Source organism: Rhinichthys klamathensis, unplaced genomic scaffold (assembly GCF_029890125.1).
Source record: "Rhinichthys klamathensis goyatoka isolate OS25496 unplaced genomic scaffold, OSU_Roscu_1.1 h1tg000270l_1, whole genome shotgun sequence".
Classification (NCBI taxonomy): Eukaryota; Metazoa; Chordata; class Actinopteri; order Cypriniformes; family Leuciscidae; genus Rhinichthys; species Rhinichthys klamathensis.
In genome coordinates, this window is record NW_026606790.1 from 964,293 (window position 1) to 984,023 (window position 19,731).

Below are 19,731 nucleotides of genomic sequence, written 5' to 3' on the forward strand. Positions count from 1 at the left end.
GCAAGAGAGCAGTTTTGAGCGAGAGCCGTTTAAGGTGCACAGTTCGGAGGGGTTCGAACGGGGCACGCTTAAGTGCGTCCAGGACCGTGGCCAGGTCCCAAATCGGCACCGAGGGGGGCGTGGGGGATTCATCCTCCTGGCGCCCCTCAGGAAACGAACAACTAGGCAGTTTTTCCCTAGTGTGCGTCCTTCGACCGGTTCATGTGATGCCGCTATGGCAGCCACATATACTTTGAGCGTGGAGGGGGTGCGGCCTGCCTCCAACAGCTCTTGTAAGAAAACGAGCACACTCGGCACTTCGCATGTCTCAGGATTCAGGTTCCTGGATTTACACCAGTCACTGAACACCTTCCATTTCTGGGCATATAAGCGCCTCGTAGAGGGCGCTCGCGCCTCAGTGATGGTTCTCAACACTCCACTGGGGAGGTTCCCGGGAATCCGTTGAGGGGCCACGCATGGAGGGCCCACAGATCGGGGCGGGGATGGAGGATCATCCCGTTGGCCTGCCTGAGGAGATCTAGCCTCAGTGGAATCGGCCATGGGGCAGATTGCGTCATCTGCATCAGTTCTGGAAACCACGTCTGGTTCTTCCAGAGTGGGGCTACCGGGAGCACTGCACATTTTTCCTCCCTGATCCGACTGATGACCTGAGGTAGCATCGCGACCGGAGGGAAGGCATACAGCGGTCGGCTCGGCCAGACTTGGGCGAGCGCGTCTGTGCTCTTTGAAAAGAAGAGAGGGCAGTGCGCATTTTCCTTGGAGGCAAAGAGGTCGACCTCTGCTCTGCCAAAGGTTTGCCATAACCACTGAATCGTCAGGGGGTGGAGAGACCATTCTCCTGGGAGAACTTTGTCTCTGGACAGCATCTCCGCTCCCTGGTTCAGAACACCTGGCACATGCGCCGCTCTCAGCGAGCGCAGGTTGCGCTGGGACCATAGTAGGAGCTCCCTGGCCATCGAGTGCAGGGAGCTCGATCTGAGTCCACCCTGACGATTTATATGCGAGACTACCGTCATGTTGTCCGTTCGGACTAGGACGTGCTCGTCCTTCAGGTACGGGAGCAGGGCTCTGAGAGCCAAAGCGACCGCTTTCAATTCCAGACAGTTTATATGTAGGCACTTCTCCGGGTTTGACCACAAGCCGGAGACAGGCCTGCCCTCGTAAAGGGCCCCCCAACCTATTTTGGAGGCATCTGTCGTGATCATTTTTCTCCTTGTGTTCACGCCCAAACTCACGCCGGACTGATACCAGTCGACAGCTTTCCAGGGCGTCAGGGCTTTTATGCAGCCGTGATTTGCTCTGATTAAATGCGTGAGTGGGGACACGGCTCTTGAGCCAGCGTTGGAGAGGACGCATGTGCAACAATCCTAGCTGGAGTACAGCTGATGCTGAGGCCATGAGACCGAGCATCCTCTGAAATCGCTTGACGGGGGCGCGCGCACCCGCTCTGAACGATGTTGCAAGGCGCCGAATAGTGAGCGCGCGCTCTGATGAGAGGCGTGCTGTCATCTGCACCGAGTCTAGCACTATTCCCAGAAAAGAAATATTCTGGCTGGGGGATAGCATGCTCTTTGCAAAATTGATTTTTAGACCTAGGCACTCTAGATGACTGATAATCCAAGAGCTGTGTGTCACTAACTGGCTCTCTGATTGTGCTAGTATTAGCCAATCGTCGAGATAATTTAGTATTCGCACTCCCCACTGTCTCAGGGGGGAAAGTGCTGCATCCATACATTTCGTAAATGTACGGGGTGCCAGTGACAGGCCGAATGGTAGTACTGTGTACTGATATGACTGTCCCTCGAAAGCGAATCTCAGAAATGGCCTGTGATGAGGCGCTATTGGAATGTGAAAGTAAGCGTCTTTCAGATCCACTGACAGAAACCAATCCCCCGGGCGAACTTGCGCGAGGATATGCTTGGTTGTTAACATTCTGAACGAGCGAATCATTAAAGCTTTGTTCAGATGTCTGAGATCTAGGATGGGGCGGAGACCGCCATCCTTTTTCGGGACGAGAAAATAGCGGCTGTAAAAACCTGCCTCGCTCATAGAGGGGGGCACTGTTTCTATAGCGCCTTTCTCTATCAGTTTGAGCATCTCGGTGCGTAGAACATGTGAAACATCTTTTCTCACTTTCGTCTCTACCACTGCTGTGAAGCGGGGCGGTCTGCGAGCGAATTGGAGCGAGTAACCGTGTTTTATTATGTTCAAAACCCATTTCGGCATGTCGGGGATATTTTCCCAAGCTTTCGCTCGCACAGATATGGGCTGAATGCTGGCCGGGGGCGTGTCGCAGTGACGTATGGCCCCCGCCAGCGAATCGTTCTGTGTAAATACCGAGCTCACAGCTGTCAGCGGCGCGGGCGCGCGCTGAGCAGCTTTGTTGAATGACGAGTGCAGGGGTGCGTGTGAGATTACAGGCACGCTCGCTGTAATGCTCACAGAGTGAGATGGGGAAATGTTTAACACTGTGTGTATAGTGCTTATGGGTGGGGGTGCATAGACTGTGGTAGGCACGCGCGCCACTTTCATAAAACTTCCCGCTCGTGGCGGGAGGTTTTTGGCCATATAAACAGTGTTTGTGAGATGGGGTGCGTGCATAACAGCGGGCACACGCGCTACTCTTATACAACTTCCCGCTTTTACTGGGGAAGTGTTTATAACTGTGGGAACAGTGCTTGTGTGTAGTGGTGCATACGTAACAGTTGGCACACAATCTACATTTATGGGGCGTCCAGCCTGAGCTGGGAAAACATTTGGCACTGAGTTTACAGTTTTGATATGTGGGAATGCGCACTTTGGTGTGGACACGTGACCCTTTAATGACACAGGCAGAAAATAGCTCTTTATGTGATTTCTGTGTGTCGCCGTAAAAACGGCGTTTGTTTGCAGGTGGGCGAGCTGTGTGGCTGGCACATTGGCTGCTGTATAGACATTTCCAGCCGCCTGTGAGGGGACTGGGTAATGCTTTAAACGTTTTGGAGAGAACGGTCCGGCTCTTGCGAGACACGCGCTCTCCCTTTTCCTCCCTGTAGCTAGGAGGACTTACGAGGCTCTGGGTTCAGCACAATCCTGGGCCGAGGTCCCCGTCGCTCGGGCGGCTGTTTCCTGTTGGCGGAGCGCGAGCGGCGTCGAAAATCCGTTTCAGGTTTGGGCTGAGAAACGGGGGGCGCCGTCTTAGCTCGCTGCTGCTGAGGCGGCCGTTGGCGGCTCTGCGATGAGCTAGATTGCTTGGGCAGGAAGTGACGCATAGCCTGTGAGTCCTTACGGGCTTCGGTGAAGCGCTCGGCGAACTCCTTCACCGCTGGTCCAAACAGGCCGCTTTGGGAGATAGGCGCGTCGAGAAATGACGCCTTATCTGCATCCTTCATTTCTGTTAGCGTCAGCCACAGATGGCGCTCAAGGACAGTCAGGTTAGCCATAGCACGGCCGATGGATTGGGCGGTGGCTTTTGTAGCTCGCAGCGCTATGTCAGTGGCGCTGCGTAGGTCCTTAAATGCCTCAGGATCGGGTCCAGACTCGTCAATACTGCGGAGAAGTTTGGCTTGAAAAACCTGGAGGACAGCCATAGAGTGAAGCGCTGATGCAGCTTGGCCGGCGGCGGCGTATGCGCGACCGGCGAGAGCTGAAGTAGATCGGCAAGGCTTCGAGGGATGAGAAGCTTTAGCTTTCCATCCAGCGTTGGAGGGTGGACACAGATGATTGGCCACAGCTTCCTCGAGGGGCGGAGTCCCCTCATAGCCTCTTTCTTTCGCGCCGTCCACAGAGGAGAGCGACAAAGAAAAAGAAGGCTTCAGGCGAGCGGAGTGCGGGGCTTTCCACGACTTCGTGAGTTCGTCGTGAACTTCCGGGAAGAAGGGGGAGGGTCTTTGTCGAGGGGCCTGTCGGCGCCCCTGCAGGAACCACTCGTCCAGTCGGCTGCGGGCGGGTTCTTCCGGGGAAGACCAATCGAGCCCGAGGTCTTCCACGGCCTTAGAGAGAATGCGGACGATCTCAGAGTCCATGCTGGAGCCCGCGCTCGTGCCCGCTAATGTCGATGGCGCGGGGTCGAAGGACGAGCCCGGCCAATCGTCGGATGCAGCATCACAGGAAAAACTGTCATCCTTATCATCGTCATCCCCTGACGCGCCAAACGAGACGAGCCCCATCGCTCCGCTGGAGGGGTGCTGGTCCGCCTGTGTGAACTGGACTGGCGGCGGGGAGTCTTCGGGTGGTGGTGAAGCACGCGGGGATTGGCCCGGCGTGACATCACTGCAAACCGCGTGCTCCGGCGGCCTCTGTGAGCGGCGTTTTTTCTTTCGCGGCTCGACTAGAGGAGATGGCAGCACGGAAGAGGTGGGCTCTTTCGCGGTGAAAATGGCGAAGCGAGCGCGCAGCTCGGTGAGGCCCAGGGCGTCACACTCGGGACATCCGCCTCGAGTAAGGGCAGCCTCTGCGTGGTCCGGTCCCAAGCAGCGGGCGCAGATGATGTGACGATCCCCGTCCTGAAGAGGGCCTCGACACGAGGCGCAGGAAGGTATTTGAAACAACGCCTTGGAAATTTGACTCTTTTAGAAAAAGTGTCGCGGGGGCGAACACTGATAGCTTTGTAAAAGGATATAGATGGTGCGCGCCGGATGGCTTAGCAGAAGGGCGATCGAAGGCGGCTGAAGGCGCCGGCGTCCTCGAAGCAGTCCTGCTGTAGGCTTGTCGACGGCGGCGGCGAAAAGACTCCAACAAATCCGGAGGATCCAGCGAAGAGAAGGTTCTTTGCTGAAGGAGATTAAATCTAAAGAACTCAGACGACGGGGCGCCCAATATATAGCCCTTGGCCACGCCCATCTTGGCGGGCTCTGACGCGCGTGGGCGCGAAGCACGCTCATTGGAAGCGGGTTCAGAGTCGCCCCGTCATTGGTTCGTGCAAGTTGCCGCAGCACAGCCAATGACCGAGCTGCCTCGCTCATTGCTGTATGCTGTGCAGCTGCAATGCGTTTTACATAAAGACTTCAATATTTCTCGAGAAAAGGAGTTTTCCCATAGCGTAAAGCTATTACGCAATAGGAGGAACCTCTCGAAAGGGAACCTATTGTAATTGCTATTTGAAAAAAAAAAAAAAACTAAAACGCATCGTGCAGCCCAAACCGTAAGGCCTAGAGACTTGAAACCTGGCCAGGTGGTAGGGCCTCAGTTTGGGGAGAACCTATCAGAGTATGACCCCGATTGGCCCATAGGTGGCGCTACAGCAACCAAAAGTACTAAATTGCTCATAACTCATAGACCGTTTGATTTAGAATCAAGCTTTTTGCACCACTGTGTTCCTTGGCTCAAGACGGACAAGACGTATATCTCGGATTCTCGATGAGCAAATAAAAATTTGTTATGGCCAATTTTGTCCAAAACCTACTTTTGCGAACTAGTCCCTGGTTTTTTGCCTGATCGGAACCAGACCAGTCTAGGACAATTCTCTGGACTCTCTAGATCAATAATTATCAAAAAAAAGTTGAACTTTGCCCTTTGGTTCACTATAACAGGGTCATTTAGAAAAGGGGGCGTGTCAAAATACACTCAAAAGCCTATAAATCATAAATAAAAACTCAGAACTTCACAAAAATTGATGAGCACATGTGTCATAACATGCTGAAGAAGCATGCAGAGTTTCATGGAGATCGGACCATAGGTGGCGCTATAACTGTTAAAAAGCTTTAAAACCATACATTTCGGTAAATTGCCTGTATTGGCTGTAAATGGTCTTTTCCATCTATGATCATATAAAGTTCATATCATAATGTTCTAAACCAGTGCAGTACAATTCTCTGGACTCTCTAGATCAATAAATATCAGAAAAGGTATAACTTCTTCATTTGGATGGCTTTAATAGGGTCACTTCAATATGTAGCTTTGACCAAGTGTCCCCAAACGCCTATATCTCTTCAATGAATGCTCAGATCTTCTTCAAATCAAGTCAGAACATGTGACACGTGACTCTAAACAAGCATGAAAAATTTCAGACAAATCGGACAAAATATGCCTCTATAACAATTAAAAAGGTGAAAATGATATGAACACTGGCATATTAAGCCAATAAGTGGTATTTTACTGCCCCCTGCTGTTTAAAATAGTCATTTTGTCATGCTACTAACTAATATTATTCTATAATTCATATTTAGACTTTATAAAATCACTATTTTAACATTTACACTCACATTTAGTCAAAATTCATTGTCACATTGACAAATGTGAACCCTGAATGAGACAGTTTAATCTACAATAGAATGTGTGTGTGTGTAGTCCCATGTTTATGAATAAATTCTGAATAATCTGATTAATAGCTTGCAAAGACATGAAATGCTTATAGACCATTAAAATATATTTTCATAATGACTTTGTGTGTGTGTGTGTGTGTGTGTGTGTGTGTGTGTGTGTGTGAGCAAATGTCTACATATGAGTGCAAAAGCACCCGTGAAAACACTTTATTAATAAGTAGAGTGGCCAGCAGAGGGCAGTAGAAGACCACTTATTGGCTTACTCTCATTTTGACACACTTGATTTTCACCATTATTCTGCAAACCAGTTTTTCCATGTTAACTATTATAACACAATCATTTTTTCAGAGTTTATCACTTCATTTTTATTGGCACTTCACATCAATGCAGCAATGTGGGCAATCATGGTAAATCACGATAGAAACATGGTAAATCATAGTAAAAAATACTATTACATGGTGTATCATGGCAAATCATGCTAGCAATGTGATGAATCATGGTAAATGATGCTACGATCCTGGTAAATCATTCTACAATGTGGTATATCATGGTAAATCATCCTATAACATGGTAAAACCTGGTAAACTGTGGTAAATCATGCTAGATTCATGGTAAATCATACTGGAACATGGTAGATCATGAAAAATCACACTAAATTTGGTATATCATGGTAAATCATGCTAAAACATGGTCTATTTCATCTATGATGTCAATGGTTAAACGCTTGCTACATAAAACTTAATGTCTTTTGATGCTTTTGTGCTTAACGGCCTTAAAGTCCTTAACTGCTTGAACACCGCTAAATGCTGCTAGCAGCTTTAATTTCTGATTGGGTTGCTCCTGATAACTCTTCTAGGTTACGTGGTTAGATCTTGAACAATCATTGTCAAAACTTCCCCTTGTGGATTTGTTGTTTTTCAACTACAACAAAAACATAGCCTATTGGAGAATTGTGATAACCCTGTAACTGTAAATTGCACTTAAGGCATTGAAGGCTGTTTGTCGTTTCGAGGAAAGAACTAAGTTAACCTCTGCTCTCACGCCAATTGTGAACAATACGGACTTCCATGATCTGAAGGGAGGTTTAGATTTTGGGTGAACCAAGGTATTAGTCGGCTTATGGACTTGTTGTTTAATGAAGGTTTGATGTCTTTTGAGGAGTTGATACAGCACAGCGGTATCAATTATTAAAGCATGAACTTTTTTTTCGTATTTTTTTTACAGATTAGAAACTAGCTATATTCTGAAAGACCTCATTATATAATAACAGAAGTCTGGTTCATATAGAAAAACTACTATTTCAGACACCTGAAAAAAAAGTCAGTGAGTCTGCAAGGTTCTCAATCTGAGGGAAATGTTTCTGAATAGATGTGCTTGGGAGAGAGAACTTTTTGTCAAGTGAAGTAGTATTTTGAAATATGCTAAATCTATCTCTGTAATCATGCCAAGGCTATAGGCTACAGTTCAAAATTGTAGGATGCATATTTCACCAAACCGTATTAACCCTTTCTCCTCTTTGCTTTATTAAGTGCAAAACACAAATTAGTACACTCACTCACTGTCTTTGGTCATGTAATCAGTTACAAAAATATTGGGCCAAGATAGTTTCTGAAATGAGTAAGATCTTTGATAATAAGTTGGTTCCTTTATCCTTTATTATCCTTGGTCTGTCTGATAAAGCTTTGATTTTGAAGAAAAAAAGACTATAATCTTCTTACATTTGCAGCTAGGAAAAGCATATTACTGAGGTGGATAAGAGACAAGTCTCCGACTACATTGGGTTGGCACACGAATTTGATGGAACTAATTCCGCTGGAATATTTAACTTGGTCAGCCTGACCAGTTTTATAATGTCTGGAAGCCCTATATATCAATAATCTAGGGAACTGTCAACTATTCTGCTGGAGAGTTTTACCATTCATGTGCCAGAAGTGAGTACATAGTGGTTTTGAAATTGTAATGTACAGCAGTTATATATTTAGTGTTATTGTTTAATTATTTTTACTTTATTATCTTATTTATTTACCTTGATTACCTTTCTTTACCCTTTAAGTATAATGTGCTCATTATTTTAGCCTTTTTTCCCTTAATTGTGGTTGAAATTTTTGTTGTGCTTTCTGCTAAAGTTGGAAAATGTTCAATAAATATTTGAAAAAAAGAGAAAAACCTTGTTTGTTTAACCATTGCACTTTGAATAAACCATCTCACATATTTCAACAAATTATTCTTGCTTTATTATTGTTTAGCCTATTTTTTATTAAATAACTAAACTTCAGCAAACTAGGGCAGAGATATTGGAAAGTCTGCATCATTTTAGGGAAATACTTCGTTCGGAAGGTCCTCATAAATGAACAGCTTTCAGAAATAGGCCTTTTCACTGATTATCACAGTCACAATCACGGTCTGGTTCATATATATTTTAAAATAGTTGCTTGATTTTGCAGCAGTTTATGTACTTTAACCCTAGAATGTGTAAAGGGGTCCAACTGACCTGGAAGCATGCTGTGATTTTCAAAAATATTTTATTATAAATATTTGATATTCCATTAATTCTTCAAAAAAAAAGTAACAGTCACAAAGTTCTCAAATGTAGAACCTACTCAGACGTTATGCAATTTCAGATGCAGTAGATGAGTAGAGAAATCTGAAAGGCCTTAAACAAATGAAGGGGTGCAAACTCTGCCCAAAAGTTATGCTTCGAAAGGTGAAAATCTTATGTGAAATGTTAATCTCTCTGTCTGAAAAGATTATTTTTTAATGGTCTGTGAGAGAAGTGTGGGGAGTGACGGTTCAGAACTGTAAATTACATTTAAATTAGTTAAGAGTTTGTTTAGAAAAAGTACAACATTTCATCTTTTGTAATGCATATATTCAAGGAAAGTGGACAAATAAACATGTTTGATATTAAAACATTTGTGTATAATCCATTATTTTCATTATTCAATTATAATAGGACACATTTTTTTTTTTTTTTTAAGAAAACCATTCATTCCAATATGGGTCATTTTGACCCCTTTATGCATTCATGTGGGTTTTTCGGTTCATGCATTCTAGAGTTCAATTATGAGTAGCTTGTAGCTTGATAAATTACACACTCAGAAAAGCCTTGAAAGGAGACAAATAGAGAGGTCCACCCACTTGGAGAATTCTCACCATTGCTGTGTGACAAGTGGGAAAATGTACAGTCAGCCAGTCATCACAAAATAAACCTTTCTGTTAACAGCACTGTTTTCAAACCTAATGCACAGAAGATAATTAAACTATATACTTTATATAAATGCATGGACAATATTGCATTGATAGAGGTAAAAAAATCTTTATTGAGTCACAGGTCATGTCCAAAGTGACTAAATGCAATACAGATACAATTCCTCATGCGGCCCCTGTCATCACTGCAGTGCACTGGAAATCTGGCGAGTCCAGAAGCAGAGGATGGGTTTATGACAAACCATCATCCACATAAAGCAGAAAAAATAAAACAGTTTTGAAGTACTCTCAGCTACTTGAGACCGTTAAAAATACCACAGAACAAAAGGTAAACATATCAAAGAACAGAGAAGCTGCAAGTATGTACAAAGTGTCAGGTACACAAAACACCTCAAGGCTCTTAATACATCGAGACTGCTTTTGGTCAAGAGATACAAGGTTATGGCATATTCAGATCACAGCAACACTCCTCCTTGCGTGTGTAACTGTAACCAGATAACAGTTAGAAACGGTTTGTCTTTTACCAGATTGTGCAGGTAGGATTTTTTTTCTTTGTAGCTTAGAATGAATATTTATAGTTGGTGAAACTTCAGTCTACTAGTAACTTTTCCTTTTAACTGATAATGCTTTCTCTGAAAGCTGACCAAGCTATTCCATCCCGATGTATTGTAGTTTTATTGATCAAAAGCACCAAAACTGATATGAACAAAAGGTGTTACAGGTAGTTACAGCTGAAGGAATAAAGTGAACTTTTGGCATACATCATCTCTGTAACTGCAATAAGCCTTCATAACAAAAGAGAAAGGAGTTTTATTGTTAGCACTGCCTAGACGACACTGAAAGCCACTGAAAACCATAAACGATGTCTGACAATTAGCTTAGCAACTATAACACAATGAATTGATTTAATTGCTGTTTTAACATTTACAGAAAAAAACATGAAATAGTGGATGTTCAAAACATCCTTCTGCCACACAACACATTTCGTACATGGAGGTTTGATTTGACATCAGTAAGTCAAGGTAAGTATTTCAGGTGTTCACAGATGAAGTTTGCGAAACCTCTTCTTGGCCAAATAGTGGAGAGAAGCTGCAAATCGCTCATGGAAATGACAAAATCAAGAAGAGAAATTTAATCCTCCAAACATTTCGGTTAAAATGGCCACTTAAAAATGTGCCCAAGGCGTTCTGCTGGCTTCAGAAAGTGTGCAAACCATCACTGATTCTACAAAACTTACAGGAAAAAAAACAGACATGAACGCTCTCTTTGTCCTAACAGGTCTGTGAATTTCAAACAAAGCTGCCTAGATTTACAGTCTGGTTAAAAGTTTTGCTGGATGCTTAAACTGATGAACGAGAGCTGGTGGCAAGGCAGAGAGAAAGTGATTGTTTTAGTGCACATGAGTGGAGAGAGGGGTGCTGTGTTAGGAGAGGGTATGTCGGGTAGGGCGCTTTCACCAATGCTCTTGCCGAGCCTTGATGTCAATGTGAACGGCATTGCGTGACCTTTCAAATGAAAAACAAAAGTCTCTTACCCCCCTCCCCACATAATGAACAGTAGAAAATTAAAAAAATAACAAAATAATAAAGTAAAATAAGCTTGAGGCTTAGCAGTCGCTCTTCCAAAGTTTGATGGTTTTGTCATTTTCTAGTGCTGCTGATGCGATGATATTTTCTGTGGGGTGACATGCGGTTGAGATCACCACATCTACAAAGAAAAAAAACAAGATTAGTTTCAATCTACATTAGAAGTGTAGCTATTAAAATTTTGGGCAAAAAAAAGGAAACAAATATTTGCATGAACAAAAAAAGATTTATCAACTGAGCCATAAACTGAAATTTGACAAACAGAAATGGAACTCCGTGTCCCTGAGCAAAGGGGGTTAATGTCAAAAGTAGCAGTCAGTTATCAGTATATATATATATATATAATGTATATATGTGTGTGTGTGTGTGTGTGTGTGTGTGATTTTTATGGAAAAAAAATGATTCAATATGACAACCAAAATTTTTTTAGCACTGCTTAGCTCAAGCTATTAGCAGGAAGTGTTTAAACTGTTGGGCTAAAGCTTCTTCGTGAAACATCCACTGAAGTTCTGCTCCTACCTGTGTGCCCCTGTAGTTTCTGTACAATCTCCTTGGTCTGAAGGTTCCAGATATAGACCATGTTGTCCTCTGAACCAGAGACAATCCACTTAAAAAGAAAAAAACATTTTTAAAAAATGTAAAATCACTTTCGGCAATAACAATTTAATGGTTCTGAACAACACTAATGATTGCCTGTGTTAGTGTGATATGCTTAGAAATTGATTAGTATAGTGCAGAGCCTACATACCTTTCCACCAGTGACAGAGAAATTAGCAAATATGCAGTACTTCTCATTTTTATGACCGGTATAAGTTTTCAAACACTAATCAAGGAAAAAGGATATTGTTATACACAGATTAAGCATGATTTTTTTTATTAAAACAATGCACTAACTAAACAGAAAAATACTAACCTTTCCTTTGCTGTAGTCCCAAAGCTTCAAAGTGCTAAAACACAAAGGGAATGAATGCGTTTTTTTTAACGGCTTCTAAATGGATTAATATAAATTTCATGACTATTCTCTTTTTTTAAAGAATGAGCAGTATAAAAGGATCAGAATAAAAGGAAATATATGACTCACTTATCCAGAGTGGCAGCCAGGATGTATTTGCCATTGGGGGAGAACTTCACAAAAGACACAGGTGGGTTGTCATCATCTGTTGAAAATTTGCAAATGTATTCATTATTTATAATGCCCGTTTATGCTTTAAAATCTCTTTCTTCTAACTTAAGATGTTGTACATTTAGTTGTATTTTACCAGTTTCTTGTTGGCTAAATGTTATGCATGCGTGTTGCATAAACACTAGCTATGTTTCCACCCATATATTTGTATGCAAATTTTGGGTTAGCACATTAAAAAAAAAGTTGGATGGAAACACAAAGATGTACATCAATTCTAAAAATGTACATAAATTCTAAAAATGAGCATAAAAAAACAAAAAGCGCTCGATTGAGGTGCAATTTTATTCATCAAAACGGTTGGGTATAATAACCTCCCAGAATTGTCTCAAACTGTTGTGTTCCCAAACACCAAGCATCCGAACACAAGATAACATGACAGCTTTTGTTGCATTTCGTCTGTGCACTCTGAGGCGCAAGTCGTTTATGATGTACGAAAAAAGAGCCACAGTGGCTTATCTGATTGCAGCAACGTTCATTTTTATTACAGATATTTTGCACTAATTTACAATTAGTAACGATTTTGTTCTCTTGAACACATGGGGTGGAAACGGTGGTTTATTCACAATGTTTTATGCGATATTCTAACTTTGTGCATAAGTTAAATTCTCTTTTTTGGATGGAAACATAGCTACTTTCAAGGAACAAATTGTTGCCTTTGAAAATAGTCTGAACAAGTGCTTTTGTGTAAAACACTGGTGAACTTACCGATAAGTGTTTTAAGGCACTGGCCTGATGCTGTGTCCCAGATCCGGCTGTTTAAAAGTCAAATAAGTAGGTATGGTTGTTAGTTATGCATCTGACACGTTTTCAAAATAATGTTCACGGCCAAAGCTCACTCACCAAAGTCCATCATAACTGCTGGACACAATCAATGAACCATCTCTGTTGAAATGAACCTATAATAAACAAAAAATACACAATTCAAAAAGAAAATATCACTTAAAAGTATATCACCCACCCAATGTACACGGTTGTGATCATCATAGGTCAATAAAAAAATATATAAAAAAATAAAAACACACACCGCAGAGACGGGGTCCGAGTGAGCTGGCAGTGTCTTCAGACATTTCCCCGTTTTAACATCCCAAATCCTCACGCTCTCATCGAACTGCCGGAGAGATAATAATTAGAATGCATAATGCATATATGCCATAATTAACAAAATTGTAAAATATAAAATGATGAATGGACTTACAGATCCAGATACAATGAGATTGGACTGGGGGTTAAAGTTACAGCAAAATACATAGTTGCTGTGACCCTTCAGTGTTTTTAAACACTTTCCCTGGTGAAAAACAGAAAGGAAAAACGAATATGATAAATTGTGTCATCATAACAATTAAAGCTCAGATGCTTTCAATTCTATATTAAAAGGTTCAGCTTTGTGATGTTGACTTACAGAGCTCACATCCCAGATCTTCAGGGTCTTGTCATCGGAAGCTGAGACCAGGAGGTTGGAGTCAGAGGACCAGGCCACGTCTGAGATGCCCTGCAGATGAGAGCAAACCAGGTCAGTCACCCTGTGCAGTAAAAGCAGCACTACTCTGAGATCATGGATCTTTTGAGATACTCACAAGTTTGTGTCCAGATATCGTCTTCTCAAACTTGCCATCATATGCACCCCATATTTTGATCAACTTATCAGCAGCTGGATGAGCGGAAACAAACATTAAACCTTTTTCTTATTTAAAAACAATATTCATTAAAGGTTGTATCAGCGATTTCAGGCCCAAACATAAATGATCACATTCATCTAATCTTTCCTAACGATCCGCTAGCTGCCCGCCCCATAAGCAGGCTGTCAAAAAAACGCGTCTCTGTAGGCAGCCTAGGCTCTGAGATCTGCACACAAAAACAAATGGGGTACAACCACCACTCAAAACCAAAATAAACAGTGTTCCAACCAATCACCGACAGGGGCGGGTTTGGTTTGTTTTTGCGCTCGTGCACGGCGCCTGCACGCGAAGTCAGAGCTGAAGAAGAAGCCAGCGCGTCTATCAACGGACCAGATACAGTGAACATGGAAGAGGCAATCCCCAAGAAGAGGAGGAGGATTAGGGCGAGGGAAAAGCGTCATTATTCGTTAAAGAAACGAATAATAATTGGGAAGGCTTTTGAACGGAAGAGAGAGCTTAAAGATTTGAAGCAGCCCGAGCTCGAGCCCGACCTCTCCCTCTCCCTTGTACAGAACTGTACAAGTTAAATAAATGATAATAGGCAACGTTATGACAACTTGATTGTAACCATTTATATTAAAAAAAAACTATTCTGCTAGCTGGGAGAAAATCTGGAAGCTAGATATGTAGTTGGTAACATAATGTTCATGCATACAAAGTAAAATTTTTTTTTTTTTTTTTTTTTTCATTAGCCTATTTTAGAATACACAATATTGAAAGTGCAAGTAACAGATATTATATTTACTTGGTTATAAAATTATGTTAGAAAAACAACTATAATGATTTACCCAGCAGAATAAGCCATCATTGAGGTAGAACGTCAATCTGAATATCGTTTGTTTGTCGCTTTAAGAAATATGATTTTTTTTTTTCATGCAGCACGAAACGGGAGGGAGGGGCGAGCTAACTTGGTTTGTTTGGGATCTCGCTTCAAACACAAACAGAAGTGACGTCACCCACAATCGCTGATACAACCTTTAAAAGCTAATAATTAAATCATAAATTGTTGTATTAAATAAATAAATTGGGCTGCAATTAAAATAAATTTGAAATCATGGTATGGTTTAGTGTGATCACTGGTGTAATGTGGAATGGCTTAGTTCACAGTAAATGCTGCTCACAATCTCGTAATCTGCATGTCAATTATAACATGCATTTTGGGAACACAATGTGCACCTGGACCACTTTATCTTCACATCTTTCAGCATAATTTCCCAATTTTTTACAAATAATTTTGATATACTTTTTGTTTAATACAAACATTACTTTTATAAAGAAGCATTTATAAACCTTTTGTCAACTAAACACAGACTTAAAGGTATCCCTGTAATTTTCTGTTAAAATAAATAAATAAATAAATAAATATAAAATATATTAGGGGTGTAACAGTACACGGAAGTCACGGTTAAGTACGTACCTCGGTTTTTGGGGTCACAGTCAGCAACAAATCCTGTTTTGTTCCCCATTTATTTTACAGTTTTTACAGTCACAATCAGCTATAAAACTGAAAAGTTTTTGGACTCCTGTAGTCTTTTTCTCTCTAGCTCTAGTGACTGGCACATCTGGATGATGTCGTTTGATTAATGTGTTGTGGCTTGCCTACGCTGTCATTTTCTCAGCGCGTGAGTACATTAACATGCTGTGACAATGGCGGATGCACAAAGTTCAATATTACACTTTTTCAAGAAATCATGGAAAGATGAGCGAGAAAAAGGAAAAGAGCCTACTTCACCTTTGCATGTGGAGACAGCGAGAGAAGCGGCATCTGAGGCTTCCACGACTAATCGACACAATGCCAAATGATTTTTGTCTCATAACAGCGGAAACTACTTAAAATACTTACTTATGGTCAAAAAGATAAGTGTATTTTTATTTGTGTACACTCAGAATAAAAAAAACATTGTGCTTTTGAAAAAAAAAGACGCCAAACAGGATGCCGCTTTCTGCCGTCCCGGTTTCCTTTCCGTGAAGTTTGTGGAAAAATTTATCGAAACTCAGCGTATAGGTTACTAGCAAGCTCTTGTGTGCAATCAGAACTCTTGTTTTGGTGGATATATTGTCTTTTCTATTGTGGCAGTTAGCAAACAGCATTGCATTACTGCGTGCGCCACATTCTGGATTGGTGTGTGGACTCACTATTTGTCATCTGACTGTATGCACCAAACCGTGACGGTTCTGGACAAATACATGTACCGTTACACCCCTAATATCTCTCTCTCTCTCTCTCTCTATATATAAATATATGCCTCGTATACATACATATACATGTAGTGTTGTCAAAAAACTCGGTACTTCGGTACCAAGTCGGTACCAAAAAAAATTAACGGTTACGGTACCAGCTTTTCTAGGTACCGAGTACCGGGTTAATCCGGTTCTTGATGCGCTGTCCGAAAGGTGCAGAGTTGCGTCCTCTTCATAAAAACACTGAGACATGGCGACCGGCGGCGCTGCTAATGCGTTGGCTCTGAATCCACTTGTTGACAAGAAAGGAGGAAAGAGCCACATATGGAAATATGTTGAATTAGGCTAATGTCACGTTGTCATAAAGGGCCGTTCACACGTTCACATAGCACGTTTTTTGCGCGTGCAAATTTCAAATGTAGGCGCGCGGGAAGCGCGCTCATAATAGAAGCGACGTGCAAGCTTGTTTTTCCAGGCGCGTCACTGTTTATGGTTGGATAGCGGAGACACGCGAGAGCGAGCGCTTGTGGAGAGAAGGAGAAAGCGGTGCAAACTGCGCTCTCCGTGATGACGAGGAAGTATCAGCAAAGAATTAATTGATTTCTAGCCCTTGCATTAGAAATCAGCTACAGGGTTCTCAAGTTATGAAGACAGGCAAGAGTGACATTTTTGGCAGTTTTGGATTAAATAAAAGTAGGCTACAGTTAAGTCAAATAAAACATGTTTTATCTCCTGTATAGTTTGGTAACACTACAATAAGATACCATTCATTAACATTACTTGATGTGTTAACATCAACACATTGAGTGAACAATATATTTTTACAACATTAATTAATGTTTGTGAATGTTATTTAATACAAACACTTGATTGTTCATGTTTGTTCACCTCATTTATTGTGCATCAGCAAATGTTAACAGATCAAACTTTTGATTTAAAAAATGTATTTAATATATTTTTTAAATGAACCCCAAGGAGAATAATTGCTATGTATATAACTATGGTTTATTGTTAGGTCATTTTATCTAATGTTATCTAACAAATATAAGCTTATTGTAAAGTGTTTTTAATACTACAGTTTCCATCTTTGTAACTGTGATATACACTTTAATATATGTAAATTTTATCTAAATTAAGCTTTGGTACCGAAATTGGTACCGAGAACCGTGGATTTTCACTGGTATTGGTACCGAATACTGAAATTTTGGTACCGTGACAACACTATATACATGTATATAAAAATTAAATGTATATAAATTAACGTAGAGTTGTGAGAAAATAGGTGTGTCAGGTTAAAGAAAATTTTGACTGGCAAAATGTTTTTTTGGGAAGCCCTGTGCTATATGCTATAACTATTCTCAATGAGTATGAGTGCTGTATTTATACAAGTACTTACATGAGCTGGCGAGCCACTCCCCACTTGGACTGAACTTGACAGAAGAGACTGCTTTTGTATGGCCAGCCAGTGTGAACTTCAAGGTGTAGTTTGGCTTCACAGGTGCTGACTGAGATAGAGCAGAACTCACATCATTAATGACACAATATAGAGAAATGATAGTCACAGATCATAAGCACATTTCTGTAATAATGCTGCTATACCATTTACAACAGTGTATCTGTTACACAACATAAAAATGATCCATAACCAAGCACAAAACTATTCCAAACTGTGTCGCAGAGGGGTGTTCCTGGCGATGTTTTTACCTTGCTCTGGCTGGCGGAGGCAGATGATGCCGGCTGTGTTTTAGTAGCCTCTGTGTCTGGTTTCTTCTCCTCAGTTGCCATGGCGACCAAGTTAGAGAGAACGGGTTTATAGGAGCAAGTTCAACGTCAACCTGACTGAACAACAGAAAAGTACTGATGAGCATATGACATGTATGATATTAGTCTTCTAATTTGAATGACACAATAAATGGAGGAATTCGGTTTGGTGTTATCACATCATAATCTGTAATTGATCATCAAAATTATTAAGGTGCGTGGTAATCCTGCGTGGGTGTTACTCAATAGGCCTACATGTAAAACTATCGAGCACATGTCAGCTTACTGATTGGTGTTCACAACATCTTTACAATATGAATAGCATTCAGTTCTGCCAGCTCATGTATATACATTTAATTTACCTTTGGAAATGTAATCCTTGCAGAATATGCAAGATGTTTATCATTTTAGAAATACATTAAAGCATTTTGTACTGCCCTAATTAAGCTACTTAATGTGGGATGTGTGTAAACTTGTTACAAAACAAATAGTAACTAGGCATACATTTAATTTACACTAATAATCCTGTTCAATTGTCTATGCTTAAAAAAACGTTTTAATATATTGGTTTGGGTTCTCTGCGTCATTGTCCCTGGTTTGTCCAGGGCTGTGAATCTGCTCCCCTGACCTACAGGTGCTTTAAGTACTTTGAGCTTTACCCCACTATATGATGTTGAGATCCCAGCTTTACTAATGCGGACAATTGAAAAATAAAGCACCAACAGTGTGTAAACAAATAAATAGGATAATAAATTCAAGTAATAATTTTTTTTTTTTTAAATAAATAAAACTTTACAATCTTTCAGATTCTGGAAGGACTGTACCGTTTTAAGCACATCTGTACACGTAAACACACTTTGCACACTGTATATAATTCATTTGAACAAATATTTTTTTTTGTGTGTGTATACTAATAAAAGCAAAAGAAAACAGGTAAGTTAGACTTAAATAAAATAAAAATAAACATTTAATAATACACAGTCTGATAAAACAGTGTTTCCTCACCACAACATGCATGGCAACTGGCAAGACTGTTGGCACTGGCAATGGGACCCTGACTTCAGTCTAAAATCATCTGGATAAACACCCAAGCTAAAACCTAGATATAATTTACAAAACTCGTGTCGGTGTCAGGAGCAGACCAGTGAAAACACCACCACTGTTAGCTGCTAGGCTATCTGAGAGACGCAGGGCCTCAGAGAAACGATGGATCACCTGCAATCTAGCATATCTGTGTAATTTACAAAACTTTGTGTCCAAATTCATGGTTTTACCGCGATCGTTTCAGTCGTCAGTCCCATCCCCCATAGCATAAATGAAGCACAGATTGATGTATCTCTTTTCTCTGCACACATGCCTCTCTCTCTCTCTCTGTCTCTCTCTCCCATACATTCAGACAACAAAAGCAGCGAGTAAAATCCCTCACCGGCGGCTGCTGAGGAGGTAATAAGAGCTGCTTTCGGCTTCTGGTATGAGTCCACTACTGGGTTTGGATGTAGATTTGTTCATGAATCGCGCGCTAGGCCGTTTTGACCATGCAATGATCAAAGTGATCGTACTGAATACGATGGTGGATGAGCGCCTCTCTTCACCGCAAGCTCAGGCGGTAATGTGGCAATGACAACAACTCCGCATGCGCAAAGCTCAACGGCAGACCAAGAGGGACATTTTTTCAAACGCCGATCTAGACCCATACCGTGCACAATGTAATGTTTTATTGCTTGAAAGCAGATCTACCAAATACTTCGTTTATATTTTGTAAGTATTTCTGATCGCCATCATTTTTTAACAATATTATTCTAAAAATGTCATCACATTATGTGGCATTAAAGAGGTATTAAAATAGAACATAGATTTGCCATTATATTAAGCAAAGTGTATATATAGTTAGTGCT

At 41.5% G+C, this 19,731-nt stretch overlaps 1 protein-coding gene across 2 annotated transcripts; it reads right to left on the bottom strand.

Annotated features, from left to right (window-relative positions):
- Positions 1-9,542: 9,542 nt before the first annotated feature.
- Positions 9,543-19,457, bottom strand: wdr5 (WD repeat domain 5). Of its 2 annotated transcripts, none has more exons than XM_056268244.1 (14): positions 19,263-19,457; positions 17,780-17,910; positions 17,472-17,580; positions 13,793-13,866; positions 13,618-13,707; positions 13,414-13,503; positions 13,243-13,326; positions 13,059-13,114; positions 12,924-12,970; positions 12,117-12,192; positions 11,949-11,982; positions 11,784-11,858; positions 11,555-11,642; positions 9,543-11,156 (listed from the first exon to the last, which is right to left on the bottom strand). In XM_056268244.1, exons 2-14 carry the CDS (start codon positions 17,858-17,860, stop codon positions 11,056-11,058), a joined length of 1,005 nt encoding a protein of 334 aa, XP_056124219.1. In that variant the 5' UTR covers positions 17,861-17,910; positions 19,263-19,457; the 3' UTR covers positions 9,543-11,055. The 2 variants fall into 2 exon arrangements, with proteins under 2 accessions (XP_056124219.1, XP_056124218.1); XM_056268243.1 differs by having other exon boundaries at positions 17,780-17,914.
- Between the last annotated feature and the right edge of the window lie 274 nt (positions 19,458-19,731).